Source organism: Anomaloglossus baeobatrachus, chromosome 12 (genome assembly GCF_048569485.1).
Source record: "Anomaloglossus baeobatrachus isolate aAnoBae1 chromosome 12, aAnoBae1.hap1, whole genome shotgun sequence".
NCBI classification, from domain to species: Eukaryota; Metazoa; Chordata; class Amphibia; order Anura; family Aromobatidae; genus Anomaloglossus; species Anomaloglossus baeobatrachus.
This window is the reverse complement of record NC_134364.1, coordinates 40,869,802-40,888,659: the sequence shown is the minus strand read 5'-3', so window position 1 is coordinate 40,888,659 and position 18,858 is coordinate 40,869,802. Positions and strand designations below refer to the sequence as shown.

Sequence of the window (18,858 nt, the reverse complement as noted above, 5' to 3'; positions counted from 1 at the left end):
CTCATCACCCTGAACACACCAACCCCACTGTCAAACATGGTGGTGGCAGCATCATGGTTTGGGCCTGCTTTTCTTCAGCAGGGACAGGGAAGATGGTTAAAATTGATGGGAAGATGGATGGAGCCAACTACAGGACCATTCTTGAAGAAAACCTGTTGGAGTCTGCAAAAGACCTGAGACTGGGAAGGAGATTTGTCTTCCAACAAGACAATGATCCCAAACATAAAGCAAAATCTACAATGGAATGGTTCACAAGTAAACGTATCCAGGTGTTAGAATGACCAAGTCTAAAGGGTACTTTACACACTGCGACATCGCTAGCGATCTTGCTAGCGATGTGAAATTCTAGCTCGCAAGTGAGATCTTTCGAGATCGTACATGCGTAAAATGACCTATGTGCGACCTCAAAAGATCGCACTTGCGATCTAGAATATCACATCACTAATGAGATCGCTAGCGATGTCGCAGTGTGTAAAGTACCCTTAAGTCCAGACCTGAATCCAATTGAGAATCTGTGGAAAGAGCTGAAAGCTGCTGTTCACAAACGCCTCCATCCAACCTCACTCAGGTCCAGCTGTTTGCAAAGGAAGAATGGGCGAGAATTTCAGTCTCTCGATGTGCAAAACTGATAGACACATACCCCAAGCGACTTACAGCTGTAATCACAGTAAAAGGGGGCACTACAAAGTATTAACTCAAAAGGGGATGAATAATATTGCACGCCCCAATTTTCAGCTATTTATTTTTTTTAAAAAAGTTTAAAATAAGCAATAAATTTTGTTTAACTTCACAATTGTGTCCCACTTGTTGTTGTTTCTTAACCATAAAATTTAAATTCTTATCTTTAGGTTTGAAGCCTCAAATGTGGGAAAAAGTTGAAAAATTCAAGGGGGCCGAATACTTTCGTAAGGCACTGTACTTGTATAATGTCCCGTAGGTTCTCAATTGCATTCAGGTCTGAAGAACGTGATGTCCAGTCACTGATGTATTTGTCATGCAGAAACGGCCATACATATTATATATATTGCACCAGAAGGAGCCAAGGTCCACAGTACCAGCGCAAGGTCTGACAATGGCTCTGAAGAGTTCATGATGGTACCAAACACAGCAGTCAGGGAACTTTTGACCATCTTATGGAGTTGATGTCCTTCTTAGGCCAAGTATGGCTCTTGTCGAGTCTTGGTAGCTGCTCCTTGCTTATGAGGCCGGGTTGGGGAACACAACAAACCTAACAATGGTATGTATGGATGTGAGATCTTGGGGGGGGGGGGGGGGGAAGAATCACCTGCGCAACCTAAATAGGCTGTATGCGCAGTCTCATGCGCCCGGCAATGGCTACACCTGTAACGGAGCTGCGCTCAGCAGTTCCATTTACAGTGTTGACACCCGGCAAATCTCAAAAATTAGTGTGGGCCTCATGTGCTGGACCTCATTGATGTTATATTGATGTCATACCCTAAAGATTGGTCATCAAATATTTATGCCCGATAAATCCCCCATTTTAACAATCGTTGTAGACTGATCATTACCTACCCATGACGCACGCCATAAGGTAGGATTATTTAAAGCCACTTACAATTTCAGAAGCAATGATCATAGCATGGAATCTGCTACCAGATCAAAAGTGACAAACAAAAAACAAACAAGCATCCTGTAAGACCATAACCTTCAGAGGATGGGAGTCTTCGGCCACAAAGAACGTTTCCACCTTTGCAAATATGTTTAGGTCTACGCTTAGCCTTTGACAAGACAAGTGGTCACAGCATCCACGGCTCAATCACATGCTTCAAATAAATGGAGAAACTTCACAATGTGACCACGGGCTAATTCCTTTCAAAGGAGAGAACTAAACAAAATCAATTGTAGTCATTCTTAGAATATCTAAAAAGGAGTGTAGTTAAATGGCAGGTATCTAAGACAAGTAACTGTTTAGATGCTTGCTCTTTTTTTGGAACATAAAGTCACTGTCTTTACCATAAGAATTTGCCAAAATATGGACATTGTCTGTATACAAAACCCAGGAGAGACTGCAAACACCATGTGCACATGTCAATCACCACTGAGCTCACCCCTACCTTGCGAGTGTTGTGAAGGTTGCTTTGTCCCACTTTGTGTAAATCCTGGATCTCCGTCGGCCATCTTCACTAACCAGATCATTGTAGCTGAAGACAACAGAACAAAAAATTGATAATATATTAGGACATATTACTGATTTATTTTAGCAAACCAAAATAGTTCTCAAACGGATACATTAAAATGGCCTAGGCTAGTTTCACACTTGCGTTGAACGGCATCCGTAGCATTGCGTTGTGTGACGGATGCAACGGATGCGTTGCATATAATGACACAACGGATGCAACGGATCCTGCAAAACAGCGGAAAGCTTTTTTTAATTTTTTTTTCTTCTTTACAGTTTTACCGGCAGCAGACTATTGTGAATGATCAGCTGATCACCCGGTGGCCGGGCGCTCAGATGATCACTCTAGAAAGCCGGCTGCCGGGCGCTCAGCTGAGAGCACTCAATAGCCGGCGGCCGGGCGCTCAGCTGAGAGCTCTCACATGCCGGCGGCCGGCGTTCAGCTGAGAGCTCGCACATGCCGGTGGCCGGGCGCTCAGCTGAGAGCTCGCACATGCCGGCGGCCGGCTGCTCAGCTGAGTGCTCTCACATGCCGGCGGCCGGGAGCTCAGTTGAGATCGCTCATATGCCGGCGGCCGGGCGCTCAGCTGAGAGCTCTCACATGCCGGCGGCCGGGCGCTCAGCTGAGCGCTCTCACATGCTGGCGGCCGGGCGCTCAGCTGAGCGCTCTCACATGCCGGCGGCCGGGCACTCAGCTGAGCGCTCTCAAAGGCCGGCTGCCGGGCACTCAGCTGAGCGCTCTCAAAGGCCGGCTGCCGGGCGCTCAGCTGAGAGCTCTCACATGTCGGCAGCCGGGCACTCAGCTGAACGTTCGGCCACCAAGAGACAAAATGAAGTTTGTGATTTTAAAAAAAAAAGCATGCGCAGTGAAATCCTACGGATTGCGCTGCTCAAAAAAAGTTACATGCTGCGTTAATGGACTGCGCTATTCTCCATAGTGACGGACTGCGCTGAACGCAAGTGTGAAAGTACCCTTATTCTTATCACTGCTCCGCAGCCTCCAACAATCCTGCCGGCCAGGAACCGATGTGCTCCTAATGCTTCACGTTAGAATTCTGGCATTGTAGCATCGATGGTCCAAACTGTGAACCCTCCAATGATACCATAAGAAACCGTATCTGTGGAGCACAGGGGCATCGAAACAGCGATCTGGCCAACTTCAGAGCAGCGCTTACAAGCCTTACAGAAAAGAGCTTGTAAACCACTGAGCTCCTTACCTAGGAAACAGAGGTGGGCAGTAACCTAGGCAAGGAACAGTAAACAATAAACACAACACAGATTGTTATTAATAAGTAAATTGCAAAGTTTGATATTTTTATCAACACTTTACAATTTTAATATCATTTATTATCCTCATCATGAGAATAACATTTTAACCAAATCACTAACACCGCCCATTCAACTAACACACACATGGTTATGAGGAGAAAGAAAATTACGAGCAAAAGAAAGGGAAAATCTCATCCATAAGGAATAACTCAGCTGCAATTATTCTCTGATGTGAAGATGACCGCAAAATGACTTCTCTGGGGCTGGTAAATAAGGATTTAAGCTGTTTTTTCTCTCTCTCTAAGGACAGTAGCAAATACCCCTGGTAATCCCCTTTAATACAGCATACATACAAGAGTAGATTAGAGCTGGGAAGAGGGTTTCATTTCGCTCCTGAGCAGTCTCCACCAGCATGCGGAGGGGACCCTTCGGGCACAAAACTGCTATGAGATCTAAAATGAGAACAAAAATCAGATGTTGTAAGTCACATATTAACAGGAGATCTTTTATAAACACCAATTCAAATTTTGATGACTGTTAAAAAAAAATATAAAATTAAATATAATAATGTGTGTTACACATAATAATAATTATTATTATTAATAATGCTTGCTGTCCATTCTTGTAACACACCAACATATTCTGTAGTGCTGTACAGAGATCACTTGCATTAGTCCCTGTTCCTAATAGAGCTCACAATCTTATTAACCCGTCTCAGCCTGAGTGGATATTTTTTCCTGGTTGTTTTATTTTTTTTTTACATACAGTTTTGTCCTCCAATTCTTCCGAAATACTTTTTTTTTTACTTCTCGGGGGGGTATTTTTCCAGAGATAAAAGCGGTAGGAAGGTTTGTCTTTTTGCCAGATGACTTGTAGTTTTGAAATACATCATCCATTTTAACATGGAATATACTAGAAGGGTGGGGGTGGGGGGATTCCAAATGCAGTGATATTGCAAAAAATAAAAAATATAAAAATAAAGGCTGAATAAATAAAATAAAATAATAATAATAATAAATAATAATAATAATAATAATACTAATAAATAAGAACAATAATAATTGCACCTTGAATTAAATGAATAGTATTCATTTACAGCTTATATTTGTTTGAACATATGAGCATGAAATTAGTTTCGAAAACTTAAAATGGGTTTTACCAACTCCAAGATCCTATCTCAATTTGTAATAGGAATAATAATAATAATAATAATAATAATAATATTAATAATAATAAAAATATAAATATAGCACAAACCTCCAATTAGAAATGTAGTATAGTTCTCCTGATTAGCTTAGTCTCTTACCTCATGTGCAGGACATTGCAGCTTAGGTAACCATGGTTATGACCACAAGGAAGTAACTGTCACTATATGAGTGGATGTAGCCATGAATACCTAAGCTACAATACCCTGCACATGAGGTAAGGAACATGGCTATGTCAGAAGAACTATACTACATTTCTTATTAGAGGTATTTACTCATATTTTTACACTTACTATAGGATAGGATCTTGGAGAGGGCAATACCCCTTTAAGTATGAAGCGTCCCCCTCCTCCTCATGGATCGGCATAGCAGCCAGCTTTCTCCAAACAACTATTTATTTTTTTACATGTCCTAAAACTCTGAAGATAATGGGCAAATTATGTATAATTATTACCACCTCCTAAGGCAGATCTGTCACCAACTTTCCCTAATACAAACATGATTAAATAGAAATTATATAAGTCCAGGAAGAGAATGAATGAGCTCAGGAATCCAATGTATTCAGTCTTTGGCCACCCATCCAAATTGACAGCTGCAGCTTGCACGGAGCAGTGCGAGACCTCAGCAGGGAGGAGGGACACTGAGGAGCTGTAACTGAGGCTAGGTGGGTGGTGATAGTTATAGCTGTATAATCTTGTATAAAAGTTTACTAAGTAAATTTTACATTCTTAATCAAGATTCATGTTTGTTGTGCATGTATTTTGTGTTGTGAAATCTAGCAACCGATCCACTACAAAATCTACTAGTGTCTGAGAAAACCCACTAAATCATTATTTGCTTGTTTTAGCCATGATAAGTTATCTGGGTCTGATGTTCTGCTTTCCCAGAGTGGAGCTTGTTACACATGTGCTGACAAGACTCATATACTGCAGTATATATTATACTCACCATATACAGATATAACTGCGAGAATAAGCCAGGCCGTCCACTCAGGCAGGTACTTAATAAACACCAAAGCCATCAAAGCGCTGATCATAATGAGATAGGCCTGCTGTAGGAGGAGCGGCCCCTTCCAGTGGATGCAGATCATTCCCACTACTCCAAAATTCCAGATCATCAAGGCGAGCGTGATGTAATCCATGGCAACATTGTACGTCTTGAACACTTCCCTGGTAATCAGAATTTTTTTAAATTTTTTTTAACTTTTTAAATGTCACCCAGCACATATATCATATCATATCATACAGGGGAGCAGAGATCGTGATATATGGGTGGTGTCCGCCTGTGACATCAGCATAACAACAGTTTATGTAGTATGAAAAATCTACAATTAGACGCCATAATCTTCGCTTTCTGGACCCCAGAAATGTAAAGTCTTGTCACAAATATGTAATTTTTATTGCCGCTGTTCTCCTGAATCCTATGTGGTTTGGCATTTGTTCCTGCGCCTCTCAGTTCCTGAGATATGGTCCCCTCTTCCCCATATGCGAATCTAGTCTGCTTAGCATTAGCCAAGTGGGCATGGCCTTTGTGACCACACCCAGTTGGATATAAAGATTAGATTTACATATAGGAAAGAGGGAGCTGTATCTCAGGAACAAAATTACATATTGGACAGGTGACTGGCCTTAAATACAATTTTAATAATGAAAAATTAGAAAACGTTTTCACCCACCATCTTCAATTGTTTCCCCATTCTCTGTAAATACTACATATGGTTGTAATTATGTTATATCACATTCTACAATTATAGGAATTAAGCCAGAACTGCTATTTTACTGTGAGATTAGTACATATGGGACCGCGCCATTTCACATTAATTGAGGTGTCCTTACCCCAAATAGATGAAAGAGAAGAAAAACAGTAGCAACAGGGAGGAGATGATCAGCCAGCCATGAATGACCTGCAGAGAAAAAAAACAAACAAAACCATAAAATATATATATGTTGTAACTATATATTAATATATATTAATATATAATATTATATATATATATATATATATATATATATATATATATATATATATATACACACACACATATATATATACACACATATATATTATATATATACACATATATATATATATATACACACACACACACACACACACACACACACACACACACACACACACACACACACACACACACACATATATATACACAAATACACACATACAAATATGAATATATATTACACACACACATTAATATATACATACATACATACACACATACACATACGAATATATTATACACTAATCTATATATATATATATATATATATATATATATATATATATATATATAGATGAAGGGAATTTTGTTTACTTACCGTAAATTCCTTTTCTTCTAGCTCCAATTGGGAGACCCAGACAATTGGGTGTATAGCTACTGCCTCCGGAGGCCACACAAAGCACTACACTTAAAAGTGTAAGGCCCCTCCCCTTCTCCCTATACACCCCCCGTGGGATCACGGGCTCCTCAGTTTTAGTGCAAAAGCAAGAAGGAGGAAAGCCAATAACTGGTTTAAAAACAAATTCAATCCGAAGAAACATCGGAGAACTGAAACCAATCAACATGAACAACATGTGTACCCGAAAAAAACAAAAATCCCTAAGAAAACAGGGCGGGCGCTGGGTCTCCCAATTGGAGCTAGAAGAAAAGGAATTTACGGTAAGTAAACAAAATTCCCTTCTTCTTTGTCGCTCCATTGGGAGACCCAGACAATTGGGACGTCCAAAAGCAGTCCCTGGGTGGGTAAAATAACCCTCGTGACAGGACCGTAAAACAGCCCTTTCCTACAGGTGGGCAACCGCCGCCTGAAGGACTTGTCTACCTAGGCTGGCGTCCGCCGAAGCGTAGGTATGCACCTGATAATGCTTGGTAAAAGTGTGCAGACTCGACCAGGTAGCCGCCTGGCACACCTGCTGAGCCGTAGCCTGGTGCCGTAATGCCCAGGACGCACCCACGGCTCTGGTGGAATGGGCCTTCAGCCCTGAGGGAACCGGAAGCCCAGCGGAACGGTAGGCTTCAAGAATCGGTTCCTTGATCCACCGAGCCAAGGTGGATTTGGAAGCTTGCGACCCTTTACGCTGACCAGCGACAAGGACAAAGAGTGCATCCGATCGGCGCAGGGGCGCCTTGCGGGAAATGTAGATTCTGAGTGCTCTCACTAGATCCAACAAATGCAAATCCTTTTCACATTGATGAACTGGATGAGGACACAAAGAAGGTAAGGAGATATCCTGATTGAGATGAAAGGGGGATACCACCTTAGGGAGAAACCCCGGAATAGGGCGCAGAACCACCTTGTCCTGGTGAATCACCAGGAAGGGAGATTTGCATGACAGCGCTGCTAGCTCGGACACTCTCCGAAGAGAGGTGACCGCTACAAGAAAAGTCACTTTCTGTGAAAGGCGAGAAAGGGAAACATCCCTCATAGGCTCGAAAGGCGGCTTCTGGAGAGCAATTAGAACCCTGTTCAGATCCCAGGCCGCTTGTAAGGAGGGACGATATGACAAACCCCTTGCAGGAACGTGCGTACCTGAGGAAGTCGTGCTAGGCGCTTCTGAAAAAATACAGATAGCGCTGAGACCTGTCCTTTAAGGGAGCCTAGCGACAAACCTTTTTCCAAACCGGATTGTAGGAAGGAAAGAAAAGTAGGCAATGCAAATGGCCAGGGAGAAAATCCCTGAGCAGAACACCAAGATAAGAATATCTTCCACGTCCTGTGGTAGATCTTGGCGGAGGTTGGTTTTCTAGCCTGTCTCATGGTGGCAATGACCTCTTGAGATAACCCTGAATACGCTAGGATCCAGGACTCAATGGCCACACAGTCAGGTTCAGGGCCGCAGAATTCCGATGGAAAAACGGCCCTTGAGACAGCAAGTCTGGTCGGTCTGGTAGCGCCCACGGTTGGCCTACCGTGAGGTGCCACAGATCCGGGTACCACGACCTCCTCGGCCAGTCTGGAGCGACGAGGATGGCGCGGCGGCAGTCGGACCTGATCTTGCGCAGCACTCTGGGCAATAGTGCCAGAGGAGGGAACACATAAGGTAGCCGGAACTGCGACCAATCTTGAACTAAGGCGTCCGCCGCCAGAGCTCGGTGATCGTGAGACCGTGCCATGAAAACTGGGGCCTTGTTGTTGTGCCGGGACGCCATTAGGTCGACGTCCGGCATCCCCCAGCGGCGACAGATCTCCTGAAACACGTCCGGGTGAAGAGACCATTCCCCTACGTCCATACCCTGGCGACTGAGAAAATCTGCTTCCCAGTTGTCCACGCCTGGGATGTGAACTGCGGATATGGTGGATGCCGTGTCTTCCACCCACGTCAGAATCCGCCGGACTTCCTGGAAGGCTTGCCGACTGCGTGTTCCTCCTTGGTGGTTGATGTATGCCACCGCTGTGGAGTTGTCCGACTGAATTCGGATCTGCTTGCCTTCCAGCCACTGCTGGAAGGCTTGTAGGGCAAGATACACTGCTCTGATTTCCAGAACATTGATCTGAAGGGTGGACTCTTGCTGAGTCCACGTACCCTGAGCCCTGTGGTGGAGAAAAACCGCTCCCCACCCTGACAGAGTCGCGTCCGTCGTGACCACCGCCCAGGATGGGGGTAGGAAGGACTTTCCCTTTGACAAAGAGGTGGGAAGAAGCCACCACTGAAGAGATTCCTTGGCCGCCTGAGAAAGGGAGACGTCCCTGTCGAGGGACGTCGACTTCCCGTCCCATTGGCGGAGAATGTCCCATTGGAGTGGACGCAGATGAAACTGCGCGAAAGGGACTGCCTCCATTGCTGCTACCATCTTCCCTAGGAAGTGCATGAGGCGTCTCAAGGGGTGTGACTGGTCTTGAAGGAGAGATCGCACCCCTGTCTGTAGTGAACGCTGTTTGTCCAGCGGAAGCTTCACTATCGCTGAGAGAGTATGAAACTCCATGCCAAGATACGTTAGCGATTGGGTCGGGGTCAGATTTGACTTGGAAAAGTTGATGATCCACCCGAAACTCTGGAGAGTCTCCAGCGCAACGTTCAGGCTGTGTTGGCATGCCTCTTGAGAGGGAGCCTTGACAAGCAGATCGTCTAAGTAAGGGATCACCGAGTGTCCCTGAGAGTGCAGGACTGCTACTACTGCTGCCATGACCTTGGTGAAGGCCCGTGGGGCTGTCGCCAGACCGAAAGGCAGAGCTACGAACTGAAGGTGTTCGTCTCCTATCACGAAGCGTAGAAAACGCTGATGCTCTGGAGCAATCGGCACGTGGAGATAAGCATCCTTGATGTCTATTGATGCTAGGAAATCTCCTTGAGACATTGCGGCGATGACGGAGCGGAGGGATTCCATCCGGAATCGTCTGGTTTTCACGTACTTGTTGAGAAGTTTTAGGTCCAGAACGGGACGGAAAGATCCGTCCTTTTTTGGTACCACAAACAAATTGGAGTAAAAACCGTGACCTTGCTCCTGAAGAGGAACCGGGATCACCACTCCTTCTGCCTTTAGAGTGCACACCGCTTGCAGAAGAGCATCGGCTCGGTCGGGAGGCGGAGACGTTCTGAAGAATCGAGTTGGAGGACGAGAACTGAACTCTATCCTGTACCCGTGGGACAGAATGTCTCTCACCCAACGGTCTTGGACCTGTGGCAGCCAAACGTCGCCAAAGCGGGAGAGCCTGCCACCGACCGAGGATGCGGAGAGAGGAGGCCGAAAGTCATGAGGAAGCCGCTTTGGTAGCGGGTCTTCCGGCTGTCTTTTTTGGGCGTGACTGAGCCCGCCAAGAATCTGATCTCCTCTGATCCTTTTGAGTCCTTTTGGACGAGGAGAATTGGGACCTGCCCGAGCCTCGAAAGGACCGAAACCCCGACTGTCCCCTCCTCTGTTGGGGTTTGGTTTGTCTGGGCTGAGGTAAGGATGAATCCTTACCCTTGGACTGCTTAATGATTTCATCCAAACGCTCACCAAACAGTCGATCACCAGAAAATGGCAGACTGGTTAAGCACTTTTTGGACGCAGAATCTGCCTTCCATTCCCTTAACCATAAGGCTCTGCGTAGAACCACGGAGTTGGCTGACGCCACTGCCTTACGGCTCGTAGAGTCCAGGACAGCATTAATCGCGTAAGACGCAAATGCAGACATTTGAGAGGTTAAGGATGCCACCTGCGGAACAGATGTACGTGTGACCGTATCAATCTGTGTAAGACCAGCTGAAATAGCCTGGAGTGCCCATACGGCTGCGAATGCTGGAGCAAACGACGCGCCGATAGCTTCATAGATGGATTTCAACCAGAGCTCCATCTGTCTGTCAGTGGCATCTTTAAGTGCAGCCCCATCCTCCACTGCAACTATGGATCTAGCCGCAAGCCTGGAGATAGGGGGATCCACCTTGGGACACTGGGTCCAGCCTTTGACCACGTCAGGGGGAAAGGGATAACGTGTATCCTTAATCCGTTTGGAGAAACGCTTATCTGGGTAAGCGTGGTGTTTCTGGACTGCCTCTTTAAAGTCAGAATGGTCCAGAAAAGTACTTAATTTACGCTTGGGATACCTGAAATGGAATTTCTCCTGCTGTGAGGCCGACTCCTCCACCGGAGGAGCTGGGGGAGAAATATCCAACATTCTATTGATGGACGCTATAAGATCATTCACTATGGCGTCACCATCAGGCGTATCCAAATTGAGAGCGGTCTCAGGATCAGAATCCTGATCAGCTACCTCCGCCTCATCACACAGAGAGTCCTCCTGCTGGGACCCTGACCAGTGTGATGAAGTCGAGGGCCGCTCATAGCGAGCTCGCTTAGGCTGTCTGGGACTGTCGTCCGTGTCAGAGCCTTCACCCTGGGATGCATGGGACACCCCCGGAGCCCGGAGCTGTTCCAATTGAGGGGGACCAGGGAGCAATGAGTCAACAGTGCCCCTGGTCTGAGTTACTGGTCTAGACTGCAAAGTTTCTAGAATTTTAGTCATAGTCACAGACAATCTATCAGCAAAGACTGCAAACTCTGTCCCCGTCACCTGGACAGTATTCACAGGTGGTTCTCCCTGGGTCACCTCTAGCAGAGGCCCCGGCCGAGCAGTTGCCACAGGGGCCGAGCACTGCACACAGTGGGGGTCAGTGGAACCTGCAGGTAGAGTAGCCTCACATGCGGTGCAAGCAGCATAGAAAGCCTGTGCCTTGGCACCCTTGCTTTTTGCGGATGACATGCTGTTGTCTCCTCTGAGCAATATAGGAGGGTATATAGCCAAGGATCACCAGCGACCGTACAGTGCAATGTATAGCATGCAAGCATAAAAATACAAATGTACACTTCGGCACTAAGTGGGGTCAGCACCAGAGGTGCCGCTTACCGCCCGCTCAAACGCAGGTGTGTGGTTGCCAGAATCCCGTGTCTGGGTCTCCCAGAAACTGTCTCCCCTCTCCAGCTCAGACTGCACACAGGAATGGCTGCCGGCGTTCTTTGAAGAGGGGCGGACCGTGGGCGTGCCGCAGACAAAGTGCGGGAAACTGGCGTCCCACTGTGCCCAGTGTGAGGGCTGGAGTATGTAAATAGACTCCAGCCCTCTGCGCTGACATTCTGTACAGCGTCCCGCCCTTCCCCTGACTGGCAGGCCTGGGGGCGGGAACGAAGCGAAACTAGGCCGCAAAAGCCGGGGACTCGAGTAATAAGCGCGGCCGTCATATATGCACGGCCAGCGCGGAAGTCCCCGGCGCACCACAAGTCCCAGCCGCGCCGCAGCATTTTTTAAACTAACAGCAGCGGCCGGCGCGGCAGTTCGCAATACATAGACTCACTCAGCAGAGCTGTAGTGAGTAGTGGCACAAGCGCGCGGCGCTGTTGTCCCCGGCGCACTAACACACTCAGCAATGCTGCAGTGTGTCTGCGTCTGTATGGGGACACAGAGTACCTTGATGTAGCAGGGTCCTGTCCCTGACGATACTCAGCTCCATATCCAGCAGATTTTCCAGGGGCTGTGGATGGAGCACGGTCTCAGTGCCTGGAGACCGGTAAAATCCCACTTCACCCAGAGCCCTAAGGGGGATGGGGAAGGATGCAGCATGTGGGCTCCAGCCTCCGTACCCGCAATGGGTACCTCAACCTTACACGGGGGGTGTATAGGCAGAAGGGGAGGGGCCTTACACTTTTAAGTGTAGTGCTTTGTGTGGCCTCCGGAGGCAGTAGCTATACACCCAATTGTCTGGGTCTCCCAATGGAGCGACAAAGAAATTTATATATATATATATATATATATATATATATATATATATATATATATATATATATATATATATATATAGATTAGTGTATTGTATTATATTATTGTATTTGTATGTGTGTGTATGTATGTGTATGTTAATGTGTGTGCGTGTGTAATATACATTCATATTTGTATGTGCGTATTTATGTGTATATATATGTATATATATTTATGTGTGTGTATATATATATATATATATATATATATATATATTATATACACACACACAAACATACACACAAATATGAATATATATTACACACATATAATATGTGTGTAATATATATTCATATTTGTGTGTATGTGTGTATATATACACATACCTAAACATCCATACACACACAAATATGAATTACACACAATTATATATTATATATTATATACACACACACACACACACACAAATATGAATATATATTACACACAATATATATATATTTTATTTATTTATTTATACACATACTTTGGAACCTTGGTTTAAGAGTAACTTGGTTTGAGAGCGTTTTGCAAGACAAGCAAAGCTTTCTACAAATTTGTGACTTGGTTTAAGAGCAATGCTTTGCAATAAGAGCAAATACTCACAGAGCACACTTCGGGTTCTGTCCTTTCACCGTGCTCTGACCCGCTCTGGAGGTAACGTTCTGTACATATATACTGTATACAGTATACCACTGTACAGTATATACTATATAGCATGTCTATCAATTTGCAATTGTGGATACAATATTGTACTTTCTGCTAACCAGTGCAGCACATTGCTTATACTGTACCTCTCGCACACCAACAATTCTATTGTAAGCTAATGTGCAGTTTAATTTGTTTTATATGTTTTTTACTGTACAGTATTTTGTATTAGTGTTCTGTCATTTTATATGAATACAGTATATTATTTTGTATTACTGTAATACGTTTACATAAATACAGTAAATATTTTTGTGTTGTGGAACGAATTGTCTGTGTTTCAATTATTTCCTATGGGAAAATTTGCTTGATATAAGAGTAACTTGGTTTAGGAGCTCACTCCCGGAACCAATTATGCTCGTAATGCAAGGTTCCACTGTATATATTTTCATTCATTATATATATATTCAGTATACATGCGCCCTTTAGACATAGTGGCCACCTGTACCAAGTTTACATGGGTGGATGATATTAATGAATAGCCATGAGTTCATGGAAATTCTTAAAAAAAATAAAATTAATAAGAGTCAGATATACTACTGATGGTGTTGACCATGTTCCATTTATCTGATGCGAGTATACAGATAAGAGCAAGTAGAGCCGATTTTGAGCAGAATTGGCCACTACTCCAAAGTGTGAAAACTCAAGAACTGCGGAGATGTAATTGAAACGGCACTAGCAGGGCTGGGCGTAAACATTATTTAGGATTTGTACGTGCTGGGCGTAAACATTATTTAGGATTTGTATGTGCTGGGCGTAAACATTATTTAGTATTTGTACAGCTTATAACAAAACCAATAAAAAAAACCCCCTAAAATAATGCAATTTTCACACTGACAACTAAGCCCAATACTAGACTCACACCAGGAACTAAGTCCAATACCAGACTCACACATCCTATGTAAATGTTTTTTCAGCAGTCATTACAATAGATAGGGTTAGAATAAAACAATAAACCGTCTATGAACAGTAGTTAACACAGGATCCACCATTCATAAGTAGGCAATGGTCACAGCTCACGCCTCACTAGTCACATCACCTTGGCACAGAATACTTACAAAATACCTCAATGCAAGTCAATGAGTCGGATCCAGTCTATGCCAATGTCCATTTGGCTGCTGACAAGAACAGCAAGTAAGAATCTAATATTAGGTCTGACAGCCATTGTGAAAATAGGAAGATTTATTTTTAATATAAAAGATATTAAAAATTATTAAAAAAAGTCTGAAAAAAATGTAAAAGGTAAAAACCTGATTTAAAAGGGGTTTTCCCCATTCAACTTTTTAAGGAATTTGTCCATCTTGTCTCCTCTTTCGGTCCAGCACGGAGTCTCCACCGCTATTCTGGTATTTATGTACAGGTTGTACCGGTGACACTATTAATAATCAGTGAGCTGTCTTTCATTGAAGACTGTGCTGGACCCAGGAGGGTTAATACCAGCTGATTGTTATTTGTAATCATGGCAAGAACAAATTTATAAGAAAGGAAAAAAAAAATTCAAAAGCAGAAAATTCCTTTAGGTAATTGTGCACATTGAGTTTTTTTTCCAAGCGTTTTTTGGAGCGAAACTGTCCAATTTTTTTAGGTGAATATTCTGCTTAAAAAACGGTGTGCACATAGTCTTAGGGCGGCTTTGCACGTTGCGACATTGCACGTGCGATGTCGATGGGGTCAAATCGAAAGTGACGCACATCCGGCGTCGCAGTCGATATCGCAACGTGTAAAACCTTTTTGATACGATGAACGAGCGCAAAAGCGTCGTTATCGTATCATCGCTGCAGCCTCCGACATTTCCATAATGCCGATGGTGCGACAGGTACGATGTAGTTCCTCGCTCCAGCGGCAGCGCACATCGCTGTGTGTGAAGCCGCAGGAGCGAGGATCATCACCTTTCCTGCCGCCCGGCTGCAATGAGAAGCACGGAGGTGGGCGGGATGTTTACATCCTGCTCATCTCCGCCCCTCCGCTCCTATTGGCCGCCTGCCGTGTGACGTCGCTGTGACGCCGCACGGCCCGCTCCCCTAAGGAAGGAGGCGGGTCGCCGGCCAGAGGGACGTCGCACGGCAGGTATGTGCGTGTGAAGCTGCCGTAGCGATAATAATCGCTACGGCAGCTTTCACTAGATATCGCACGTGCGACGGGGGCGGGACTATCGCTGCAGCATCGGTAACACATGTTACCGATGTCGCAGCGTGCAAAGCCCGCCTTAAGTAATAGGTCGTTTTTCCAAAAAGTTTGTCCACCATTATACATAATGGAATATCACAGTGAGGGAAGGTGGACGGGATTGCAACTGAGGAGAATAAAAAAAAAAAAAAAAAAAAAAGGAAGAAAGAAGAAAGAAGAAGAAAGAAGAAGAAAGAAGAAGAAGAAAGAAGAAGAAAGAAGAAGAAAGAAGAAGAAAGAAAGAAGAAAAGTCTGTCCTGCTCCTTTTTATTATTGGCAGAGGTCAGACTTCAAAATAATTACAATAAATAAACAAACTTATTGGGGCAAAAAGTGATTTGAACATTTTTTTTTTATTTGTTGACTTTTGACTGTTTTTAATAGTACCCTAAGGGGACTTGAAGCTTCGATCATCAGATCACGTGTGCTGTATATACTGTATTTTTCGGACTATAAGACGCACCCTGGTTTTAGAGGAGGAAAATAGGAAAATAAAATTTTAAGCAAAAAATGTGGCCATGACACACTGTTATGGGGCGAGGATCTGCTGCTGACACACTGTTATGGGGGTAATGTCCCCAAATTCTCTACTAAGGTACCCCAGCCTGGTAATGATCCTCCTGCCTTGTATATACAGTATATGTCCCTCATCCTGGCATAGCCCAAATCCTGCAATATACAGTCATCCTGGCATATGGCCGCATCCTGCTATATACTGACATATGGCCACATCCTGCTATATACCCCACCCTGGCATATGGCCCCATCCTGCTATATAACCCATCCTGGCATATGGCCCCATCCTGCTATATACCTCCATCCTGCTATATACCCCCATCGTGCTCATATACTCTTATCCTGCTCATAATATACCCCCATCCTGCTCATAATATACCCCCATCCTGCTATACGCCCTCATCCTGCTATACACCCCCATCCTGGTATAAGGCCGGCATCCTGTGGCACATAAAAAAAAAAAAAAATAAATAAAATGTTCATACTCCCCTTACCTCACTCCCTCTGCAGCATCGCTCCTCCTCCGTCTGTGTCAGCAGCAGCGCTGGAGTGTGGAGCCAGCCACGATCCCTGCAGCATTGCAATCTCCTCCTGTCTGTGCAGGCGGCGGCTGCGTGTGGACACGTGCGCACAGAGATGACGTCATCGCTGTGCTCACCGCTAGTCTCCACCCAGCCGCCTCCTGCACAGACAGGAGGACATCGCGTTGCTGCAGGGATCGTGGCTGGCTCCACACTCCAGCGCTGCTGCTGACACAGACGGAGGAGGAGCGATGCTGCAGGTATCGTGGCTGGTGAGTTATACTGATTCACTGCACCCCGCGCTGATGATGATGCGCGGGGGGCAGTGAATACAGCCGCACATGATCACTCCAGGCTGTAGTTGCCAGGGGTGATCATGCGGCCGGCTGTATAATATGCGCGCATTCCCCGCCCATCTGTCAGCGCTGGCTTCAGAGCTGAGAGATGATGGGCGTGTATATTAAATGAGCGGGTCCACGTGGTCACGGCAGGCTGCTACAGCCTGCTCATGCTGCCAATAACCCACTCCACCGCAGCACCCTCATTCCCCGCAGCCCTACATTCAGACTATAAGACGCACCCCCCACTTTCCCCCAACATTTGGGGGGAAAAAAGTGAGTCTTGTAGTCCGAAAAATACGGTAGTAATGCCATAGCATTGCGGCAAATAGTGAAAATCACGGTATCCTTTGAAGCCAGGGTACAGGCTGTCATGATAAGCACGGAGGTCTTCAGCAGACCCCCTGATGTCATAGCAACCCATTGGCGACCTTCAATCATATCATGGGTGCGTTTATGGGAGCTTAGCATGAGGAGGCCTCATGTTGGCAAGTGTTAATTACCACTGTTGAAGCAGGATTGAACAGGTTAACAATAGCGGGTGAAGTACTGCTCCACCTGCGATTGTTAGAGACAGGTCCTAGTTGTAAGGACCTGTGCCGACATTGAGTATTGGGTGACTTTTTTTTACCTCAGAATTTGTAGCCAAAACCAGGAGTGGGTGATAAGTACAGAAGTGGGGCCCGTGTTTCTATTACTTTTCCTCTGATTGTTCCATTCCTCGACTTGGCTACAAATTCTGAGGTAAAAAACCCCTCACCAAATACTCAACGTGTGCACGTCGCCTAATACATTTCCTCTGAGTGTTCCTCTCCTAGTTTTGTCTTACAAATACGGAGGTAAAAACCTCACCAAATACTCAACTGCACGAGGCCTAATACACAGCCATTACCTGCTGAGTATGAGGCAGGCTCGTCCCATGAGCCTGCTCCAAACACCCACTTCCGATTTGCATCGTACATGTACAGAGGATGTCGTGAAGGAGTTAAAAAAAACAAATTAAATAAAAAATTAGGTGATCTGGGCAATGGCACAAAAAAAAACAAAAAACAAACCTAACAAAACATGTATTTCTAAAGGCTGCTTTATACGCTGCGACATCGCTAGCAATGTCGAGCGTGATAGCACCCGCCCCCATCGTACGGCCGATATGTGGTTATCGCTGCCGTAGCGAACATTATCGCTATGGCAGCGTCACACGCACATACCTGCTCTGCGACGTCGCTGTGACCAGCGACCCGCTTCCTTTCTAAGGGGGCGGTTCGTTCAGCGTCACAGCGACGTCACTAAGAGGCCGCCCAATCAAAGCGGAGAGGCAGAGATGAGCCGGACGAACATCCCGCCCACCTCCTTCCTTCCTCATTGCTGCCGGGACGCAGGTAAGGAGATATGCGTCGTTCCTGCGGTGTCACACGGAGTGATGTGACTGCCACAGGAACTACGAACAACATCGTTACTGCAGCAGCAACGATATTTCGGAAGAGGGGGGCATGTCACCGATTAGCGTTTTTAAACGGTTTTGCAACGATACAAAATTGCTAATAGGTGTCACACGCAACGACATCGCTAAAGCGGTCGGATGTGCGTCATAAATTCCGTGACCCCAACGAGATCACTTTAGCGATGTCGCAGCGTGTAAAGCAGCCTTAAAGGCTTACTTCAGACATCAAAGATTTTTCTTACATGCAAAAAAAAAAAAAAAAAAAGTTCAAGGTTTCATCAAAGCTTCATTATTAGTTTCTTTTGTTCAGATAAGTGAAAAATAAAATT

General features: G+C 45.3%; 1 protein-coding gene across 1 annotated transcript in view; it reads right to left on the bottom strand.

Annotated features, from left to right (window-relative positions):
* Nucleotides 1-18,858, bottom strand: part of PSEN1 (presenilin 1) — a 126,189-nt gene that overhangs the window by 23,551 nt on the left and 83,780 nt on the right. The window contains exons 6-9 of the mRNA XM_075330797.1: nucleotides 6,447-6,514; nucleotides 5,560-5,780; nucleotides 3,760-3,858; nucleotides 2,076-2,162 (exon numbers count right to left, since the gene is read on the bottom strand). Coding sequence (XP_075186912.1) covers nucleotides 2,076-2,162; nucleotides 3,760-3,858; nucleotides 5,560-5,780; nucleotides 6,447-6,514 — 475 coding nt within the window. The remainder of the gene's footprint in view (nucleotides 1-2,075; nucleotides 2,163-3,759; nucleotides 3,859-5,559; nucleotides 5,781-6,446; nucleotides 6,515-18,858) is intronic.